This window comes from Paramacrobiotus metropolitanus, unplaced genomic scaffold (assembly GCF_019649055.1).
Source record: "Paramacrobiotus metropolitanus isolate TYO unplaced genomic scaffold, Prichtersi_v1.0 Parri_scaffold0000081, whole genome shotgun sequence".
NCBI classification, from domain to species: Eukaryota; Metazoa; Tardigrada; class Eutardigrada; order Parachela; family Macrobiotidae; genus Paramacrobiotus; species Paramacrobiotus metropolitanus.
The window spans coordinates 302,930-319,766 of NW_026570301.1; the positions used below are offsets into that span (position 1 = coordinate 302,930).

The following is a 16,837-nucleotide window of genomic DNA, read 5'->3' on the forward strand; positions in this document are numbered from 1 at the left end:
ACGTAATACAAAATAACGGTAAAAAAACAGCTCTTGTCCAAATGTTACACCGTAATACTGATAGTAAAATTAATAGAAGTACTAGTACAGTAACTTCAAGCCAACAAAACGATGACATTAAACGAGCGAGCCACTTGTACGTTTGCTCGTATGCATGTTTGTTCTTTTGTTTGGCAAAAGTACGTTGCTGCGCTACAGAGGCACTTGTGCACAAGTGATACTGTTGGCCGTCAATATTCACAAAATCAAACGAACATAATACAGTGATAATTGCATTTTCTTTGGAACTGCATTTCACGACTCACGACTACCATGATAGACATCCATCATTTATGATTGACTATGAAAGACAACGAACGCACTGTCGCATAGAAAACCCACGCACTGCGCCAGTTATGCTAACTTTAACGTAGCCAAGTTCGGTTTGCCTTTTACAAGCCACCTTCTTTTTCGAGTCAAGGCAACAAATTTAATAAACAGCACCGCTGACGAATTGAACGAGATCGGTTGTAAAATGTTATTTTCAGTTTTATTTAGCTGGATTTTTTTTATATCAGGTAATATTATTAAGTGCGGCTTTACGTAGTATCATAATTATGCAGTATGATAAGCGAATATTTAATTATGCCATTTTGCCTGTATTCACACTCTGGATTCTGCAACTCAAACTCAACGAAAATAAAGCTGCATTTAATTCTTAGGGCCTGTCGGCGTGTTATGTCAGCCCACTACCGATTACTCTCCTGCATCGACCGTTGCATCGCTGAATACAACAACAGTACAGTATCCTTGGAGTTGCTCTGCGGACACAAATCCGAGCTTGATCGCATGCGGGAGTATGTAGAAACTTGTAATTTCAGAAGTTTTGAATTATTGATTTCACTCATAACCTCAAATCCGTGAATAAGCGGTTTGCTAATTCGAAAGTGGCATTTTGCTAGACCGATAATGAGGAAAATGATAAAAAAATGACGAATGTTTTGCAAAAATGACAAATGTGACTGCGTAAACCGTTTGAATAAGTACTACCCTAGTACTGCAGTACTTATGATTAGGTCGAAAGGAGAAAAAACGGTATCCACAGCCAGTAATGTTTTCGTGAACCTTGTTGATAAAGCGCTCGTTTTAGGCTGCTCGTGGGGTCATGAGTGTCAGCTTCTGCATGGATTCTGTTGTCAAGTAGCCCGTGAAAATCCTTTTTCTTGCGCCGGAAGATGTTGCTACGACATCGCGGCATCTCTGTGTAATATTACCATAAACGTCGTTTTTCCGCCGTAAGTTTATTTTAGGCAAGTGTCTTCTTATCACTGTGCCAGTGACCATCTCGTTTGTGACAAGTAACGCCAGCACTGAGTTCTATAATTATGCTGTCGGCATTTTCATTCACTTGTCCTGTTATAGATGTCTGCTTAATCTTCCCTTTCCAATCCTTTCTAATGAAGCAAATTTTGCACTACTTCACTTTGTTTCACATTCCGAACGTTGTCAGAATACAGTTTTACGTTCCATTTAAGAGTGCGATCGGGTGGACGGAACGTGAAACTGTATTCTCAAAACGGTCGGAATGCGATACAAAGCGAAGTATGCAGCCGCATGCTGCATCATTACCAAACAGCTTCCACCAAACACGGATTGTAGTTATTTGACTACATGGCAGGATTTTTACAGCAACAATGTACAGCAAAATCAATAATAATTATGGCATTGTTGAAAGACCGCATTAAACTGATATCAATGCGCTAATCGGTATATAAAGAGATTGAACCCATTATAAAATTTTGTATTACACGATAAAAAGTAGACTTCTTGAACTTGGGAACCAGAGAACCGAATTCTGACAAAAATGCGCATATTTTAGTAAGCCATAATCTAAAATGACGCCTTGTACGAAAATTCGGTGCTTGTGAGGAGATTATCCAGGGAAACATTTCTAGAACAGTCTACATTCAGCACTTCCGTACTATGGTCCCGCTTTCCCGCGATAGCATTTGACAGGTAATTCCCGATGACGAAAAGCTCACCTTGGTCTTTTTTGTCAAGCAGATATGGTTTCTCCAACAAGAAACGTCGCAAACGTGCAGCCGCAGTGGACAGCATAAATGTAATTCGTATAACCATCAACTGGAAAAAGACTTTTGGTACCATTGTGAATTTTCTCGTACTGGTACGCTGTGACCAGTAATGTTTCCAGCAGTAGACTGCGTACATAGATGGACTAAATCCGTGAACGTGCCTGGCTCGAGTGCTGCGATACTGGACCAGATAAACTCGATAATGCGTAATTGCGGCATGCGGCTGAAATCCTTCTTCTCAACCGGTACGTTGTCGCAGCTGGACATTTGAAAGCTGTACAGATTTGGAAGCCATCCCAGATCATACACCTTACCGGTGATGTTGACCGATTCACAATGCGAGACGGACAGAAAAACCGTCTGGTTCCGCACGGGGTCGACCACATCGCGCCTGGTGGTTTTTACAGCAATTTGGTGCCAGTATAAGCATGTTATTTCTATGTATGTGTTCAGCATTTCGTCCTTACGAGAATGTTCATCATTGACGACACACACCACTGCTACTAATCACTGGACACATGGCTCTGGACCTAATGTTTTGGGCGTACAGATCACATTCTTCTACCGTCAGCAAGTCGGTCCGAAATGGAAAAGTTGTCGCTGGGAAAACCGTTTCGCGTGATGCTGCTTGACTATGTGGGTTGCTGGTCGACGTGGTCTTATCCATATCACCAAACACGTCTAGCCAAAATATTTTCGGTTATACTGAATTTTTAAAAACCGAAAATAATATTACTTACTACGGCACTTCGACTTTTCTCAAACACAGATCATTTTTACGTTAGATTTTGAACAAATTATGATCCCACATATTCTAATAGCCAGATATTTCAAAAACTCGAAAATTGATTATTTTACGTAGCCACCACTATTACCTGGCGTTGGCACATAAATTTAACGCAAATCACAAGTGCTAATCTTACACTGAATAAAGTTTTGGGTACAAAGCTCTAAGACAGTCGTATGAAACTGCGAACACGTCAAAGGAACTGCAATCAGCTGTTTATCACTCCCGAGGATCACTCCCTTGCGTTGCGCAGCCACAACTGCAGCCGACGAATCGGCACTGGGCACGGTCATTTCTATGGAATTGCTTCCCGCTGCCAGGTTCCGCTCTCGTCCAGAATGCGCAAAAACATTATTCCGTCGTCGCATTTGATCCATAAACACGTACACGTAAATGCCCACAATCAGGCATAAAGGCAGCATGCGATTCATGATATTATCGGCGCGCATCCAGTGATAAAAAGCTTGCACGTTGTCTTCAACAACCCCGACGTGGGGCGTTATAGGACGGTAACGATAAGCGATGCTGTACACGAATCACGGCAATGAGATAACGTGGGCAAATACGACAGTGCCGAAACAGATAGCTATATCGGCTTTTCTCGTATGATGTGCACGGTAGAGAACGGGGCACCGGATGGCTGTTAATCGGTTGACAGCCATCTGAATATGCGCCCATACCGGTCCCACGCTGGTCATGCGTTGGCTCACTTGGCAGTAGTTGAGGACCATATACATCAACCAGCCGTAGATTCCGATGTTGATGCTGTAGAGTTCGGCGTACAATAACCACGACTGAACACCAATCAGTACTCTTTATTCACCTGTACGTATTGTTACATAATCAAAAAACATCGTATTGTTACATAATCAAAAAACATCACAATTTTACACCAGTCATGTATCGAAGTATAATGTTAGTGACAAACAACGCTAAAACGTACACGGTGAAGTTGGTGATATACGACCGTCGGATAGTGTGAAAAATGATTAACGAGGAGTTTAAAGTGAAGGCCGCTAATGTGACTGACACGTTCAAACAGAATGGGGCTGTCCAGCCTCCATTCATCGTTGTAATGTTGTATAATGTGGTTGCGTTATTGCCTATTTGAGCAATCATTTTGCTAATACAAAAATTTTTGATTAGTAAACCTAAGGGACCGATAACTTTAAACTCTTCCGCATTTCTATGGAGATTGCAACCGCAAATAAAATTCTACTGTTTGCGTGTCAATCATTTTGACATCTTTACAAATGCGTGCATCGGCCTACAGATACACACCGCGGCATTATCAAATTATCCACAAATAACTCCAGGACTTGCTTTATTCAAATTATCGGAGGAAGAGTTGCACGGAAGTGGTAAGGAATTTCATATGCAGTTCGGCCAGTAACAGGGACACTTGCGCGTCAACAAACCCAAACGGAAATTACACTGAACCACGTATATACGCTACAGAGACAAAATCTACTTTCTTCTCGCTGGTTTTTTAGGTGATCACGAATACTAATAAAGTTTGGGCAGGTAGCCATTATCCGACCCTATCCGAATGCTGCGGCAAGCTGTTCTTATACAAATCCTTATCCGAACGTTTTGGATAGTTACCCTTTATCGGTTATCTATTCGAAATTCGGATTCGATAAAATCGGATATTCCTAACTCATACTCCGCAATATCAGAGTGCTCGGTGAATAAAATTGTGAGAGCGGAAAACTTTTCTTAGAATTTTGTATGCATTGTATGGTTGTCCTGTTTGTTGTTGTATGTTTGTTGTTTGTTGTAAGTTGGACTTCTCCCCGATGAGAATGAGAACCACTGAAACGACATATACAGTATAACAAAAATTCGCACTCATTAGGATATAAACTAACATGGCGCATTGAATGAAAACTCAGTGCTGGTAAGAAGATTATTCAGGGTCATATTTCTCGAGCAGTCGACATTCAGAACGTCCGTGCTTTGATTACTCTTTCCTTCCACAGCAAATGATATGTAATTCCCAATTACGAACAGTTCGCCTGCATTTTTGCTCTCTATTAAATAGGACTTCTCCAAGATGAAACGGCGGAACCAAGCAAAAGAGCATTCGCAATGCAGGGCGTGAATAGAGCTAAGGTAATCGCCAATGGGAAAGACGCTTTTAGTACCATTATGATTTGCGTGGTACTGCAAAGTTCCAGCTATCCCCGCCTCCAGTAGCAGAGTGCGTAGATGGACTAAATCGGTGAATGTGCCCGGCTCCAGCGTCTTGATAATGGATTGATAAAACGTAATCATGCGTACTTGCGGCATGCGGCTAAAATCCCTCTTCTGAATCGTCATGTGGTTACAGTAGTATACCCCAAAAGTGTACAGATTGGGAAGCCAGCCCAGTTCATACACCTTGCCTGTGATATTGGGTGAATCACAGTTGGAAATAAATATGTGGACTGTCTGATTCCGAACAGGTTCCACAATATCGGCCGCCACCAAATTGTGCTCACCCGGAGCCTCTTTTAGATCCAGGAGAACGGCGCGTTGGGGACTGATTTCGTGGATACCTTTGGTGGTGTTCACAGCGACCTGATGGTTCCAGTACATACTGCGCATATCGATGTACGTCTGCTGCATTTCGTAATTGTGAGGATGTTCGGGGTCGCCGATACAATCGTCAGTGGGATATATCACGGGACACATTTTTTCTGCCTTGAAATTCTGCACATACAGCTCGCATTCTTCTACCGTTAGCAAATCCGTCCGAAATGGGAATGTCGTGTCCGGGGAAACCGTATCGCTTACTGTTGCTGGAATTGGTTTGTTGCTGGTCGTATCCGTATTAGCAGACACTTCTGTACAAAATGTCCATGATTGATATTATTTAATTATGCCAGCATTTTATTTACTCATTGGCTTTATGCATTTGTAAGTCTAGCAACAATTTAGACAATACGTGTTTGTGTGAATATGCAACTGTGAAAGGTAAAGCTGGTACATTTTCTTATCGTTAATATCTGTCTGAACGATATAAAAGCTTAACATCTGAACAAAGCTTAATATCTGAATAAAGCTCTTACAGTACAAAGACTTAATTGTTACTAACAGGTACAGATACGCTTGTGAGATCGAATTTTCAGAAAACAAAAATGTTAATGTTACCAAATACGATGCAACTGTTCCGAGAAAGCGCCGTTCCACTATTAAAAGGTTAACGTCGTACAATATTAATAATGTCGTACCGTGCGCGTTATGGATAGCTAATATAATAAAAAGTCCGCACTTAAGTTTAGTCATGTTTATCTTGAATTGAACTAAAAGTGTAGATTACAGTATAGCTGTACAAACACCACTGAAAATCGTTGCAGCGATCTTTTTTTGCCGGAAAAGTGTCTGTGTTTTGCCTAACTAAGAGAACTCACTTTATGTCCAACCAACTACTCGTATTTTCAAGGCGTTTTGCCTCAAGGTGCGATTATTTAAGTTAATACGGCTAACCAAGTTTACTTCCGGTTTCAAACCTGTGGCCAATGTTTAGCGCCTAATCGTTATCTTTCTGTTTCTCGAATGCATAAATAGTCCATTTTGCTGCGACAATTACATATATAAATGCAGAGCAAGGTAAGTTTGATGCCATTCCATTTTAAGCCATCACTGATCCGTGCTAGTATCGTTAACTCGAAAGGAAAAATTAAAACTGGGGCAGATTTAGGCACGTTAAATTAACAGGTCACAGTAATACATGATGCATTATACGAAAACTTATTGCCTGTCCAAATATTTTTCAATGTAACATCGCGAGAACAGTCCACACTGAAGACAGCCGTACCATTCCCATTTCTTTCCACACCTTCTGACAAGTAGTTTCCAATTATAAACACTTCGCCGGGATCCTTTTCCTCTATCAGGAACGGATTTTGCTCCAGAAAGTTGCGTAACCAGGCGAACGAGCAATTGCAGTGCAGGTTGTGCAAGTAGTCGAGATAGTCGTCAGTGGCATAAGAACTGTAAACGTGGGCAGTGTTTTCTTTATTCAATAACGCTTTGATATAGTCTCTCTCCAGCACTAAGCTACGCAAATGAACCAAATCTGTGAAGGTGCCCGGCTCCAGTGTAGAGATAGTGGTAACATAAAACGCAATCATCCGTAACTGCGGCATTCGGCCAAAATCAGTTCTGCGGATTGTCAAATTCTGGCAGTCATTGAGAGCAAAACTAAACAGGTTGGGCAAAGTGCCAAGCTCGTAGACTTTGGCCGTTGCATTTGGTGAATGACAATTGAAAACGCCCAGGTCGATTATCTGGTCGCGGACAGGTTGGACAAGATCAGCGCTGACCGTATCTTCTTCATCGGGGCGCTCAAACAACGATACAAAGACTGCACGCTGCGGACTGATTTGGCTGACACGTTTGATGGTTTCGGCTGTTACAGTACGGGGTTCGAAGGTGCAGCCGATGTAAACGTACGTGTTCAACATCTCGGATCTCCGGGGATTTTCGTCCGTTATTTCACACAAATCGTATAAACCGGTTGTCAAAGCGCAGATTTTTTTCTTTAGCGCAAGTTTCACATAGCGATTGCATTCCTCCACAGTCAGCAAATCTGTTCGAAACGGATAGGACTCCACGGCTGAAGAAGCAACGTTGCTGGGTCCAGACAGGTTGTGCCAGTTGCATCCCGAGTTCGAAGAAACCAGCCCTCCTGCAGATGTTTTGCATCAGTGCGTGAAAACTAATCGTTTACTTCAGTGAGCGAGATATACAGTACTTCATTACAAGTAAATGTGTAAAACAAAATTTTTGGAAAACAAAAACTTGCTGTAATTATGACATATATGCGCAGAGTTTTTATTTGAGTAATACATATTAACGAAAATAGTATCAGCAAAAAGAATATCTCACCATGGTTTCTTTGGATAAGCAACAATATACAAAGCCCGTAGCGCACTGCCTCCATGATTTGCTTTCGGATTAATTTACCAATATTAATTTAGTCGAGTAATTTTCAGCACTTATGGTAGAAGCGCCAACGATCATCGCTGAGAAATATTCCATGCGGGCTGATCCGTCGGTCAACCGCGCAAATTTGCCAAATCAGCGATATTTTGTGCCCGGAAGCGGCAGTCTGTGTCGTTTCTTCTTAGTAGACACATCAGTGCTAGTTCCGGATTATTAATTATGCGGCATTATTTAACTGCTGTTAATTTGACGTCGAACCGGACTTTGTAAAAACATATTTATTCAGCTTTCCACAGATAATTCTGTTTGCTGTAAACCAACCGCAGCTTTATTGTATCCGAAGTTTTCCAAAGCTTTAGTTGATCACATATTTTATTAATATTCAGTAGTTTTATTTCCGGTTGCGGAAACACTGAAATTTGCGTTGCTTATTAGCTTTTTACTTTTGCTCTTTTGCTCTTACGTCCTTAATTAGGTCGTTTTGGTTAGTAACATTGCAAAGCTACGGAGTCCAAAGCGACTGCAAGCAACTTGTAAGCACACTATCGCAAAATTTTCTTCCCACAAACAACCACGGGAGGAGACAAAATCGTAATTAAGCGCTTAGATCAACAGGCCACGTCACAGTCAGTTGTATTATACGAAAATTCACTGCCTGTCCAAACATTTTCCAAGGTGATTTTTCTGGAACAGTCCACGCTGAAGACATCCGTACCATTCCCAGTTCGTTCAACTCCTTCTGACAAATAGTTTCCGACGATGAACACTTCACCCGGCACCTTTGCTTCAATTAGATATGGTTTCCGCTTCAAGAAATTGCGTAACCAGGCAAACGAGCAGTCACAGTGCAGAGTGTACAGTCGGTCAAGATAGTCTTCGGTGCCTATATGACTGTACATGGCAGCTTGGCTTGGATCATTTTCAGTTGCTAACACCATGCCGAAAAATCTCTCCAGTATCAGGCTGCGCAAAAGAGGCAAATCCGTAAAAGTACCCGGCTCCAGCGTCTCAATCGTGGACATATAGAAGGCGATCATCCGTAATTGCGGCATTCGGCTAAAATGCTTCTTCTGAATCGTCATATTGGCGCAGCCATTGAGAGCGAAACTGTAAAGATAGGGAAAAGTGCCGAGCTCGTACACTTTGGCGGTAGTATTCGGGTATCGACAATCGAGAATGCACAGGTCAATTATTTGATTTTGAACGGGTTCAACTACATCAAAAGTAACTGGATCTTCTTCGTCTTTCCACTCATACAGGTTCAGGAGTACGGCACGCAGCGGGCTGATTTCCCGGACGTGCTTAGTGGTATTAGCGATCAGTGCACGAGGCTGGTATATACACAGTATTTGCACGTATGTGGCTCCCATTTGTTCTTTACGAGGATGTTCGTTATCCACGACACACGTATCGAAGCTAAAAATCATCGAACACGTGGAATTCTCCTCCTGGAATTGCTGGTAGAGGTTGCACTCTTCCACCGTAAGCAAATCTGCTCGAAAAGGATATGGCGTAGACTGCGTAGTTGGAGTAACTGCATCGTTTGATGTTGTTGAATTCTGTTTACTGCAGTCCGTGTGCACATCAGCCAGCCCACCTGGCAAGATTTTCATGAGATAAACCATTATTATATTTTTAAATTATTAATTCTGAAAAGACTTAGTGCATTAAGCATTTGAAGTGGAATAATCAAAAAATTATTCCAATGTTTTGATAAACGTTGCAACCCTGCAATCGTATGCTTTGGATTCATCGTAATATGCCAGCGAACTGCCTTACCGTACATGCTGCTGATTAAACAGAAAATCAGAAATCCGTATCTCAATTCTTCCATGTTGCAGGTTCGAGTCGATTTAACCGAGTAAACGCGTCGCATTATTGTAATACGTGTGCGATGGATGTATCCGCGATGAATGCTAACCAAAGATTCCTGCATGCTGAATCATCGTCCAACTTTACCGAATCCGTGTTTCTGCCTGCAGCAGTAGTTACCACGCTATAGATTTCCGTATTACGAAGCATAATAATTACATTACGGTGCCAAATAACTGTATATAAAAATATGTATCTGTTTGCACATGTATGGCCCCGAAAATGTTTTAACAAGAAAAGGCACGTGCAATTTGTTCATATGCGGCACGTGAGCTTTGGTATGCATATATATACACGGCTTCACCTGCTACTAACGATGTTATCTTGTAAACGAATTCTATAGTTTTATATAGTGCACATCAGTTCCACAATTGCTTGAAACTCCATGTGTTTATTCCGTTTGCTTTAACGAAATCCACATGCTGCTCACTTTTCTATTACAGCGGCAGCAATCACCGGTAATAAATTAATATCTGCATCTGTGCTGATCCGGCAACCGGCCTCACAAATTTGCCGAACAACCAATACTTCACCCGTAAGCGATTGCGACGGCCTATATCGTTGCTTTTTGGTAGACAAGTCTACTACCAGCGCTTAATTTTTACTAAAAATTTTACTTCCGGTTCCGGAGTTGTTGGAAACTAATAGCGCTAAGTGACTAACTAATTTTTAATTGTTCATTTCAAGTGTTCATTTAAGTAGTTTCCGATCCTAAATGCAGCACTGAAAAGTAAACACGTCTAAAACGATTGCATATCATCCATTCCTAAATATTATTTTAAGCCATAATACTGACTTAAAATCAAAGCTAGAAGAGGAAATCCAAAATTACTCAAGCAAATTGACTATCACAGTAAGATGCATTATAAGAAAATTTATGACCGGTATAAACATTTTCTACTGTGATATCTTTGGAACAATCCACACTGAGGATATCCGTATGATTCCTATGAAATTGCACGGCTTGTGATAAATAGTTTCCAATTATGAACACTTCGCCTTCATTCTTCTCTTCTATGAGGAAGGGTTTCTGCTCCAAGAAGTTGCGCAACCAGGCAAACGAGCAGCCGCAGTGTAGATTGTACAGATAGTCGAGATATTCGTCGGTGGCAAATTTACTGTAAGCGCTTTCGGGATTACCTATATTCCATAACGCCGTGATAAAATCTCTCTCCAGTATCAAGCTGCCTAAGTGTGGCATATCCGTAAAGGTGCCCGGTTCTAGCGCACTGATGGAGGTTATGTAGAAGGTAACCATCCTTAGTTGCGGCATCCGGCTGAAATCTTTCTTCCGTATCGTTAAGTTAGTGCAACTATTCATTTCAAAATCGTACAGATTGGGAAAATTACCCAGTTCGTACACTTGGGCGGTAGCATTCGGCGCTTGACAATCGAAAACACCCAGGTGTATCATTTGATTGCGAACGGGATCGACTACATCAGTCGTAAGTGGATCTTCGCTTTCAAGGTACTGGAACAGATTCAGCAACACGGCACGCTGTGGGCTGATTTCCCGCACGCGCTTCGTGGTCTTGGCCACGAGTGCATGCCGCTTCCATACACAAGATACGTCCAAGTACGTGTTTAGCATCAGATCCTGGCGAGGATGTTCGTCATCCACGACACAAAAGATGCTGCTAAAGACCATCATACACATGGATTTTTCCATCCCATATTGCCAATAGAGATTGCATTCCTCAACAGTCAGTAAGTCCGTTCGCAAAGGATATGTCGTGGCGGAAGAAGTCGCGTTGTCTGCTGTTGGATTTTGTTGGCCGCCATCTGCCAAGCTTGCTAAAAAAGGTTCCAGAAAAAATATAAAATCGCCTGGGTATGTATTATTAAATCACTGTTACAAGGTACAGCTGATGCCATAATTATTAAAGAGATTTATTAAATGAGAGGCAGGAGATTATTCGTCAATCATTTAGAAGATTAGGTATATTTTAATAATATCATTAAAAGCTTGAGAAATTTGTCATGAATTGCCTTACCCCCCATGTTACTCAGTAAGAACATAAGTAAAAATCCGTGTTGTAATCTCTCCATTCTGAAGTTACGAATAGATTACAGTACACTAAGTATCTGTACTGTAATAATTATACCAGTACTAAATGTACAGCATACTGACGCTAAGATGTACGTGTTAACAATAACTGCTGACGAAGAAGTTCGTGCGTGCTGATTCATGAACCATCGATCACGGTATCACTTTGCCGAATCCGTGATTTTGCCCGGGAGCTGTAATCAGCACAGCTGATTAATGGGTTTCTGTGTTAAAACGCACAGTCCTTAACGACTGTTGAATGATTTTCGCTATTGAGTATCCTTCCGCTCAGACTGACCCGCAAAATGTGTTCTCGGGGAACCAGCACGGGATTCGTATAAACAGCACGTGAACACAAGCATTTCGTACAAATTTCTCGCTGTCTTTGCTCTGCGAACAGGGAAGTGAAACGTTGTTGGTCACCTCTTGGATTGTGACGTATTCACTTAGATCATCGTTGAACCGATGTGGTGGGGAGACCTGAAGAACCTATCTGAAGACATTTTTCCTGCTTTAATAGAATAAAACTTTTGCTCTAATTAAGGACCAAAAGCATTGCCGTGCATCAAAAGTCACGCTATAGACCGATTGTTTACAAATGTTGTATGCAAAGGCACGTTACTACGATGATTTGCTTTACTAAGGTTTTAGCGGTTTTAACATTTTAAAATGAATTTGGAAAGTCTGAAATTCATTTTTAAATTTGAGAAAATCGGCGGAACCTTGAGTCAGTGTAAAAACGTTTTGCTGTGTAGTTCCTGTTGCCGCAACGACTATCGTTAGACGAAAAAGTTTGCGTGCAACAATTTTGACTATCGCAAAAACTTTTCTAACCACAATATTACTCCTTGAAGCTAGAATCTAACCGTTGTTGATTTTTGGAGCAGAGCAAAAACTGGACGAGTTCGACACGGGACGGGCGAATCTTGTGCTTCTAGCAAAATAGCAAACCTGCCGCTCGCACTGCGGCAAAACAGACAATGGATAACGAGCCGCAGTGTGCGGAGAAATAACCAACCAGTTACAGTGCCGCAAATTTGTTCTCACTGCGGCAAAATAGTATGAGCTAATCTAAATTGATCGAAAACAATGGTCCTGACCTTTGATTGCAATTTAAATTTAATTCGGGTAGTATCAGTGCGAAAGGTCTTTTTGCTGCTTTTAGCGGATACATTCTCTAATTTCTCTTAGAAATGTTCCCTGGATGCTACGATTTCGTGCGCCGTGACTGACTGTGGTTCTTGCTTTTCAGTTAATCTGGAATTTCTTCGTATTCAGGTATTTGTTCGATTTCCTTGGCACAACTTCCACGCGACACATTTTTACCGAGTACATGTAGGCTAATTGATAGTATGTAGTAGAGAGGCACCGCTGGCACCAAAATTAATATGCTCACTAGCTGCATGAGCGGTCTTACAAGCAGAGTATTCAGCGTAACGCTAACCGGCCAAATTACGTAGCGCACCGGAAGAAAAAAACACACCATAAGCGCACCTAAGGAAAAGAAAATTACAGCCACCATCGATTATTGATCATAAGGTAGTGTTCACAGTTTCTTGTACAGAACATTTCTCTGTGTGTTTTGTTTATATCCCTGGCTTTTCTAGCAGAAAACCGAATGGGCGGGTTGTGTTTGCGTTATCACAGTAGCCGCTATTTTAATTTAGAACTGCGTGTCAGTCAAAATATTATCAACCGTGATTTCATACTGAAAGCATTGGTGAGGTTTTCTTCTGGTATCATTTGTTAACAACGGTACTTCCGTACCGTAGATCATATTCATTTATTTAGAGTATAAAACATCATACTGATTCCCGCTACTTTAGGGTGCTAAAACACGTATAAGTCAAACATAAAACTATCAGCTGCATTGCCTGCAGTCAGTTGAAATGGCCGACGCCTGCTTTACAAACAGAAAGAGCCCTAGTTAGCTGTTAGTTTAATTGGCAGTTGTCCTAAAATTCTGCTGCTGACTGTTAGTAGCAAGAATTTTTGGGCAAGTGCTAATTAGACAGCCAACAGTCAGTCAGCAACGCTTTTAGTGTTACACTATTAGAAATGTTTCAGAGACACTGCTCCCCACTGCGTAGCCTCGCGAAACGAAAACTTAGTGGTGTGGGGCGGAAGCAGAATGCTTCAGGCAGTGACGCACCATCTTGACCGTCTGGCTGCTCCTAAACCGGCAATCGGCGCACACCAGATGAGCATTACGCGCCTGACGTTGATGGTCTTGGCTGAAAAAATGGGAGACCAGGTGCTGCTCGACGTCCGACAGGAAATGGCATGCGTTACAGCGGTACCGGTGCTGATCTGCCGAACCATGACAACTGATGATGATTTCCTTGAAAGTCGGTTTGAGGTCTTCTGTTGAGTTGTTTTTTGCTTCGTATTGGTGCGTGGGTTGTCCAGTCGAACCATTGTCGTCGCTAGTGTCCTCCGTTTTGATGACAGATTCGGAGTGGTAATCGGTTCTAACATCCGAATTAACTGGAAACGTTTCGACAGCAGCAGTATCTTCGTTTGGGGATGGTTTCCCGCGCAATGGTGGCCGAGTTCTCTGAGTGGTTTTCCCGTGCAGACGAGACACGTGATCCCTGGCCGCTCTCCTCTTCCAAGCGATCCGCAGCTCTAGGATACCTTTGCACTTTTAGATAAATGCATGATAAATTGCTGGCTTAATATCGATTCGCGGTAAACAAATTCTTCGGGTTACTCGTAAGTCGTACTATTATAGTAAGGTTGATGTTTCATACCACGGTGCGTAGAGCCACACCGGTAAGCGTATGCATATTTAGCAAGGCGGGTTATTGATAGATAATTAACAAAAATATTCGAACAGTTTGGTGAATGGTATAGAGTAACTGACGTTAAATTAGGAACCTTACGCTGAAGATGGCGCTGGCGGACGTCTTTACCAGCCAAATACAATTCATTGGACACTGTGCGAGCGCAATGATCGACGCGGCGAGCAATCTTCAGAATGTTTACATTCTCGTTAAACAGTTGGATTATCAACTGCTGCTTTGCAAGGGTGACCCTCGAATCCCTTTTCCTGCCTCCTGTTGGAAATAATGAACCGAAGATTGTAGGGCATAAGGGCTTGTTTACAGCTGGAGAGAATTGAAAGCGTACCTCGCTGCGACAGTGTTTCACCGATCAGCACCAGCTCCCTGTAGACTAGGTGGTCCGTGACCCCAGCGCGCGATGCGATCGTCTGCCCACTGATACCCTGCTGGAACATCGTGTAGATCATCTTTCGCTGTTGGTCGGTGGTTTTGCGTGGTACGTGTTGCCATTGCTGGCGTTCGTCTGGCCGGGAATCGGTGGGCATAGTTTTAGGTTCGGGAAATTCCGGGGATTGACGATCGTCGCGGGCTGTTTCCGCAGCACTATGGTATACGATAGCTAGCAATAAAAAACATGATCATGAGTCGTGACCTAATGAAGGAAGGGAAGGACATGTCGGCGACTGAGTTTAGTCAGCACTCAGCAATCCCAGTGTGCGTATATTATGCTACTGAATCTGCTTCTACCGTTTTGCGCGAGGCGTCTGGAGCGCCGCTGGGAACCTCTAACTTTCATAATCTGGAACAGCTCGATCACAAATCCGGCAAAACCCCAGCGCCGACGTCTCGCGCTCTTTAACCTAAATGGTTGCGTCAAACAATAACTTCAGTAACCGTTAGGTAATAACTTCAAGTTGTCAGCAATGAGCGTTAGTGGGCAGTTAAGGGTTACGACTGAAAAGAAAACAATCAGAAAAAGTTTGAACCGTTGTGCACTATAAACAAGACACGGATGTGTATACAGGCCTGAGGACTCCCAAAGAAGTTGAAAGAACCACACACACACATAGAGATACAGCATGCGGGTTCACGGGAAAATGAAAGCCCGATTAAAACAAACCTTTCGTTGTTCACGAATGCCGAGATAACAAATCGATGTAAATGATCCGCCTGACAGAGTAATTGCAAGTGTGCAGCGCTTATGCTTATCGAGACAACACTTCAAGTCTCCAGAGGCCAGCCAAAAGAAAGTGGAGGGCAGAGCAACTCACAAGTGGATGTAGCACATACGCATGCACCTGCATAGTTTTTGCCGGCACTGCGAGGCATTTTAGGATGCCAAAATACGAGTATGTCAGCTTCTTTAAACAGAAGAAGAAGACAATGAATAAAAACCAGAACAATGAGATGAACCATACATCGCTCGTTATCCACTGGTTGCAAAAGCTACACTTGGAAGTCGCATCCGGGTGCAATCGACACTCAGCCGGGTGCATAATGAAACTGCGCACGCTGCTGGCTGCCGTGTCCTTCGGCTCCACCCGACGTATCCGGGTTCATTGCACATATCCGTGCTAATGTTTGGCGAAGAGAGGATCGCTGGAATCACGGGGTAAACGATCTCGTTCAAAGAAGGCTCTAATACGTGATATGCGAAGTGGCAGTTTTCGCGAAGATCTAGAGAAATTATCAGTAGCAAAAGGTGCTACTGTATGTATAAGGAAACAACCATATAGTGCATAAATGCGCAACCAATAAAATAGCTCGAGGCTCATAATAAATAATTTCGTAATCGGAAAGCTCACATTCCAAAACCCAGCCAGACAAACCTAATTTGTTATTAAATGCTTTAATCGGGTAGAGCAAAATTTCAATTACTTCACCACATTACTGCGGCCTTAAATTTACAATGCTGCCCATACTTGAGAAAAAAATGAGCTTATTACAAATTATTGACTGTTGCTCTTACCAAAGTGTTGAAAAGAGTGACTGCAAAATAACAACAGTTTTCCGGTCGTGGTATTGCTTGCGCTATCCATTCATTACGTTCCTAAATGACCGTTGATCCTGAGATTCTTTATACTTTCTGCAGGGATGTTGAGTTATTAAAATGAACCGCGACTGTGCTTGGCTAGGCATTTTGCCCAAAGCTTTAGTTTTCTAATGCTAGATCCAGAATGGGTCCAGAGACAGAGACAGAAACAGAATCTATCCTGTGGAAGCGAGCGATACGATATGGATCGCGAGCTATGCGGAAACACAAACGTCGCACCGTAAATCGCTGACTTTTAATAATATTGAAAGTCTGGAAAACCAAAAATCAACACTGATCGGCGCAGCT

General features: G+C 42.4%; 3 protein-coding genes and 1 long non-coding RNA gene across 4 annotated transcripts; 1 reads left to right on the plus strand and 3 right to left on the minus strand.

Moving 5' to 3' along the window:
* Positions 1 to 417: 417 nt before the first annotated feature.
* On the plus strand, positions 418 to 1,481 carry LOC129595718 (uncharacterized). Its single transcript, XR_008691361.1, has 3 exons — positions 418 to 557; positions 702 to 836; positions 1,130 to 1,481. It is a non-coding gene; the product is annotated as an uncharacterized LOC129595718 (long non-coding RNA).
* Positions 1,482 to 8,220: 6,739 nt separating this feature from the next.
* Positions 8,221 to 10,044, minus strand: LOC129595707 (uncharacterized). The gene is made up of 3 exons (XM_055492788.1): positions 9,968 to 10,044; positions 9,571 to 9,767; positions 8,221 to 9,388 (listed from the first exon to the last, which is right to left on the minus strand). The coding sequence occupies exons 2-3, from the start codon at positions 9,725 to 9,727 to the stop codon at positions 8,400 to 8,402; spliced, it is 1,146 nt and encodes a 381-aa protein (XP_055348763.1). The 5' UTR covers positions 9,728 to 9,767; positions 9,968 to 10,044; the 3' UTR covers positions 8,221 to 8,399.
* A 327-nt stretch (positions 10,045 to 10,371) lies between these two features.
* LOC129595709 (uncharacterized) lies at positions 10,372 to 11,806 on the minus strand. The gene is made up of 2 exons (XM_055492791.1): positions 11,658 to 11,806; positions 10,372 to 11,457 (listed from the first exon to the last, which is right to left on the minus strand). The coding sequence occupies exons 1-2, from the start codon at positions 11,710 to 11,712 to the stop codon at positions 10,496 to 10,498; spliced, it is 1,017 nt and encodes a 338-aa protein (XP_055348766.1). The 5' UTR covers positions 11,713 to 11,806; the 3' UTR covers positions 10,372 to 10,495.
* A 1,730-nt stretch (positions 11,807 to 13,536) lies between these two features.
* On the minus strand, positions 13,537 to 16,260 carry LOC129595680 (uncharacterized). Its single transcript, XM_055492761.1, has 5 exons — positions 15,617 to 16,260; positions 15,244 to 15,356; positions 14,843 to 15,115; positions 14,596 to 14,769; positions 13,537 to 14,338 (listed from the first exon to the last, which is right to left on the minus strand). Exons 2-5 carry the CDS (start codon positions 15,290 to 15,292, stop codon positions 13,818 to 13,820), a joined length of 1,017 nt encoding a protein of 338 aa, XP_055348736.1. The 5' UTR covers positions 15,293 to 15,356; positions 15,617 to 16,260; the 3' UTR covers positions 13,537 to 13,817.
* Positions 16,261 to 16,837: the final 577 nt, after the last annotated feature.

Coding starts and splice junctions, on each gene's coding strand:
- LOC129595680 (XM_055492761.1), bottom strand. CDS start 15,292: ATGAAAGTTAGAGGTTCCCAGCGGCGCTCCAGACGCCTCGCGCAAAAC. Junction 15,116..15,243: donor CAGACGCCTCGCGCAAAACG/GTAGAAGCAGAT, acceptor TTTTATTGCTAG/CTATCGTATACCATAGTGCT. Junction 14,339..14,595: donor CCGCCAGCGCCATCTTCAGC/GTAAGGTTCCTA, acceptor AAGGTATCCTAG/AGCTGCGGATCGCTTGGAAG.
- LOC129595709 (XM_055492791.1), bottom strand. CDS start 11,712: ATGGAGAGATTACAACACGGATTTTTACTTATGTTCTTACTGAGTAAC. Junction 11,458..11,657: donor CTTACTGAGTAACATGGGGG/GTAAGGCAATTC, acceptor AACCTTTTTTAG/CAAGCTTGGCAGATGGCGGC.
- LOC129595707 (XM_055492788.1), bottom strand. CDS start 9,727: ATGCAGGAATCTTTGGTTAGCATTCATCGCGGATACATCCATCGCACA. Junction 9,389..9,570: donor TTTAATCAGCAGCATGTACG/GTAAGGCAGTTC, acceptor AAATCTTGCCAG/GTGGGCTGGCTGATGTGCAC.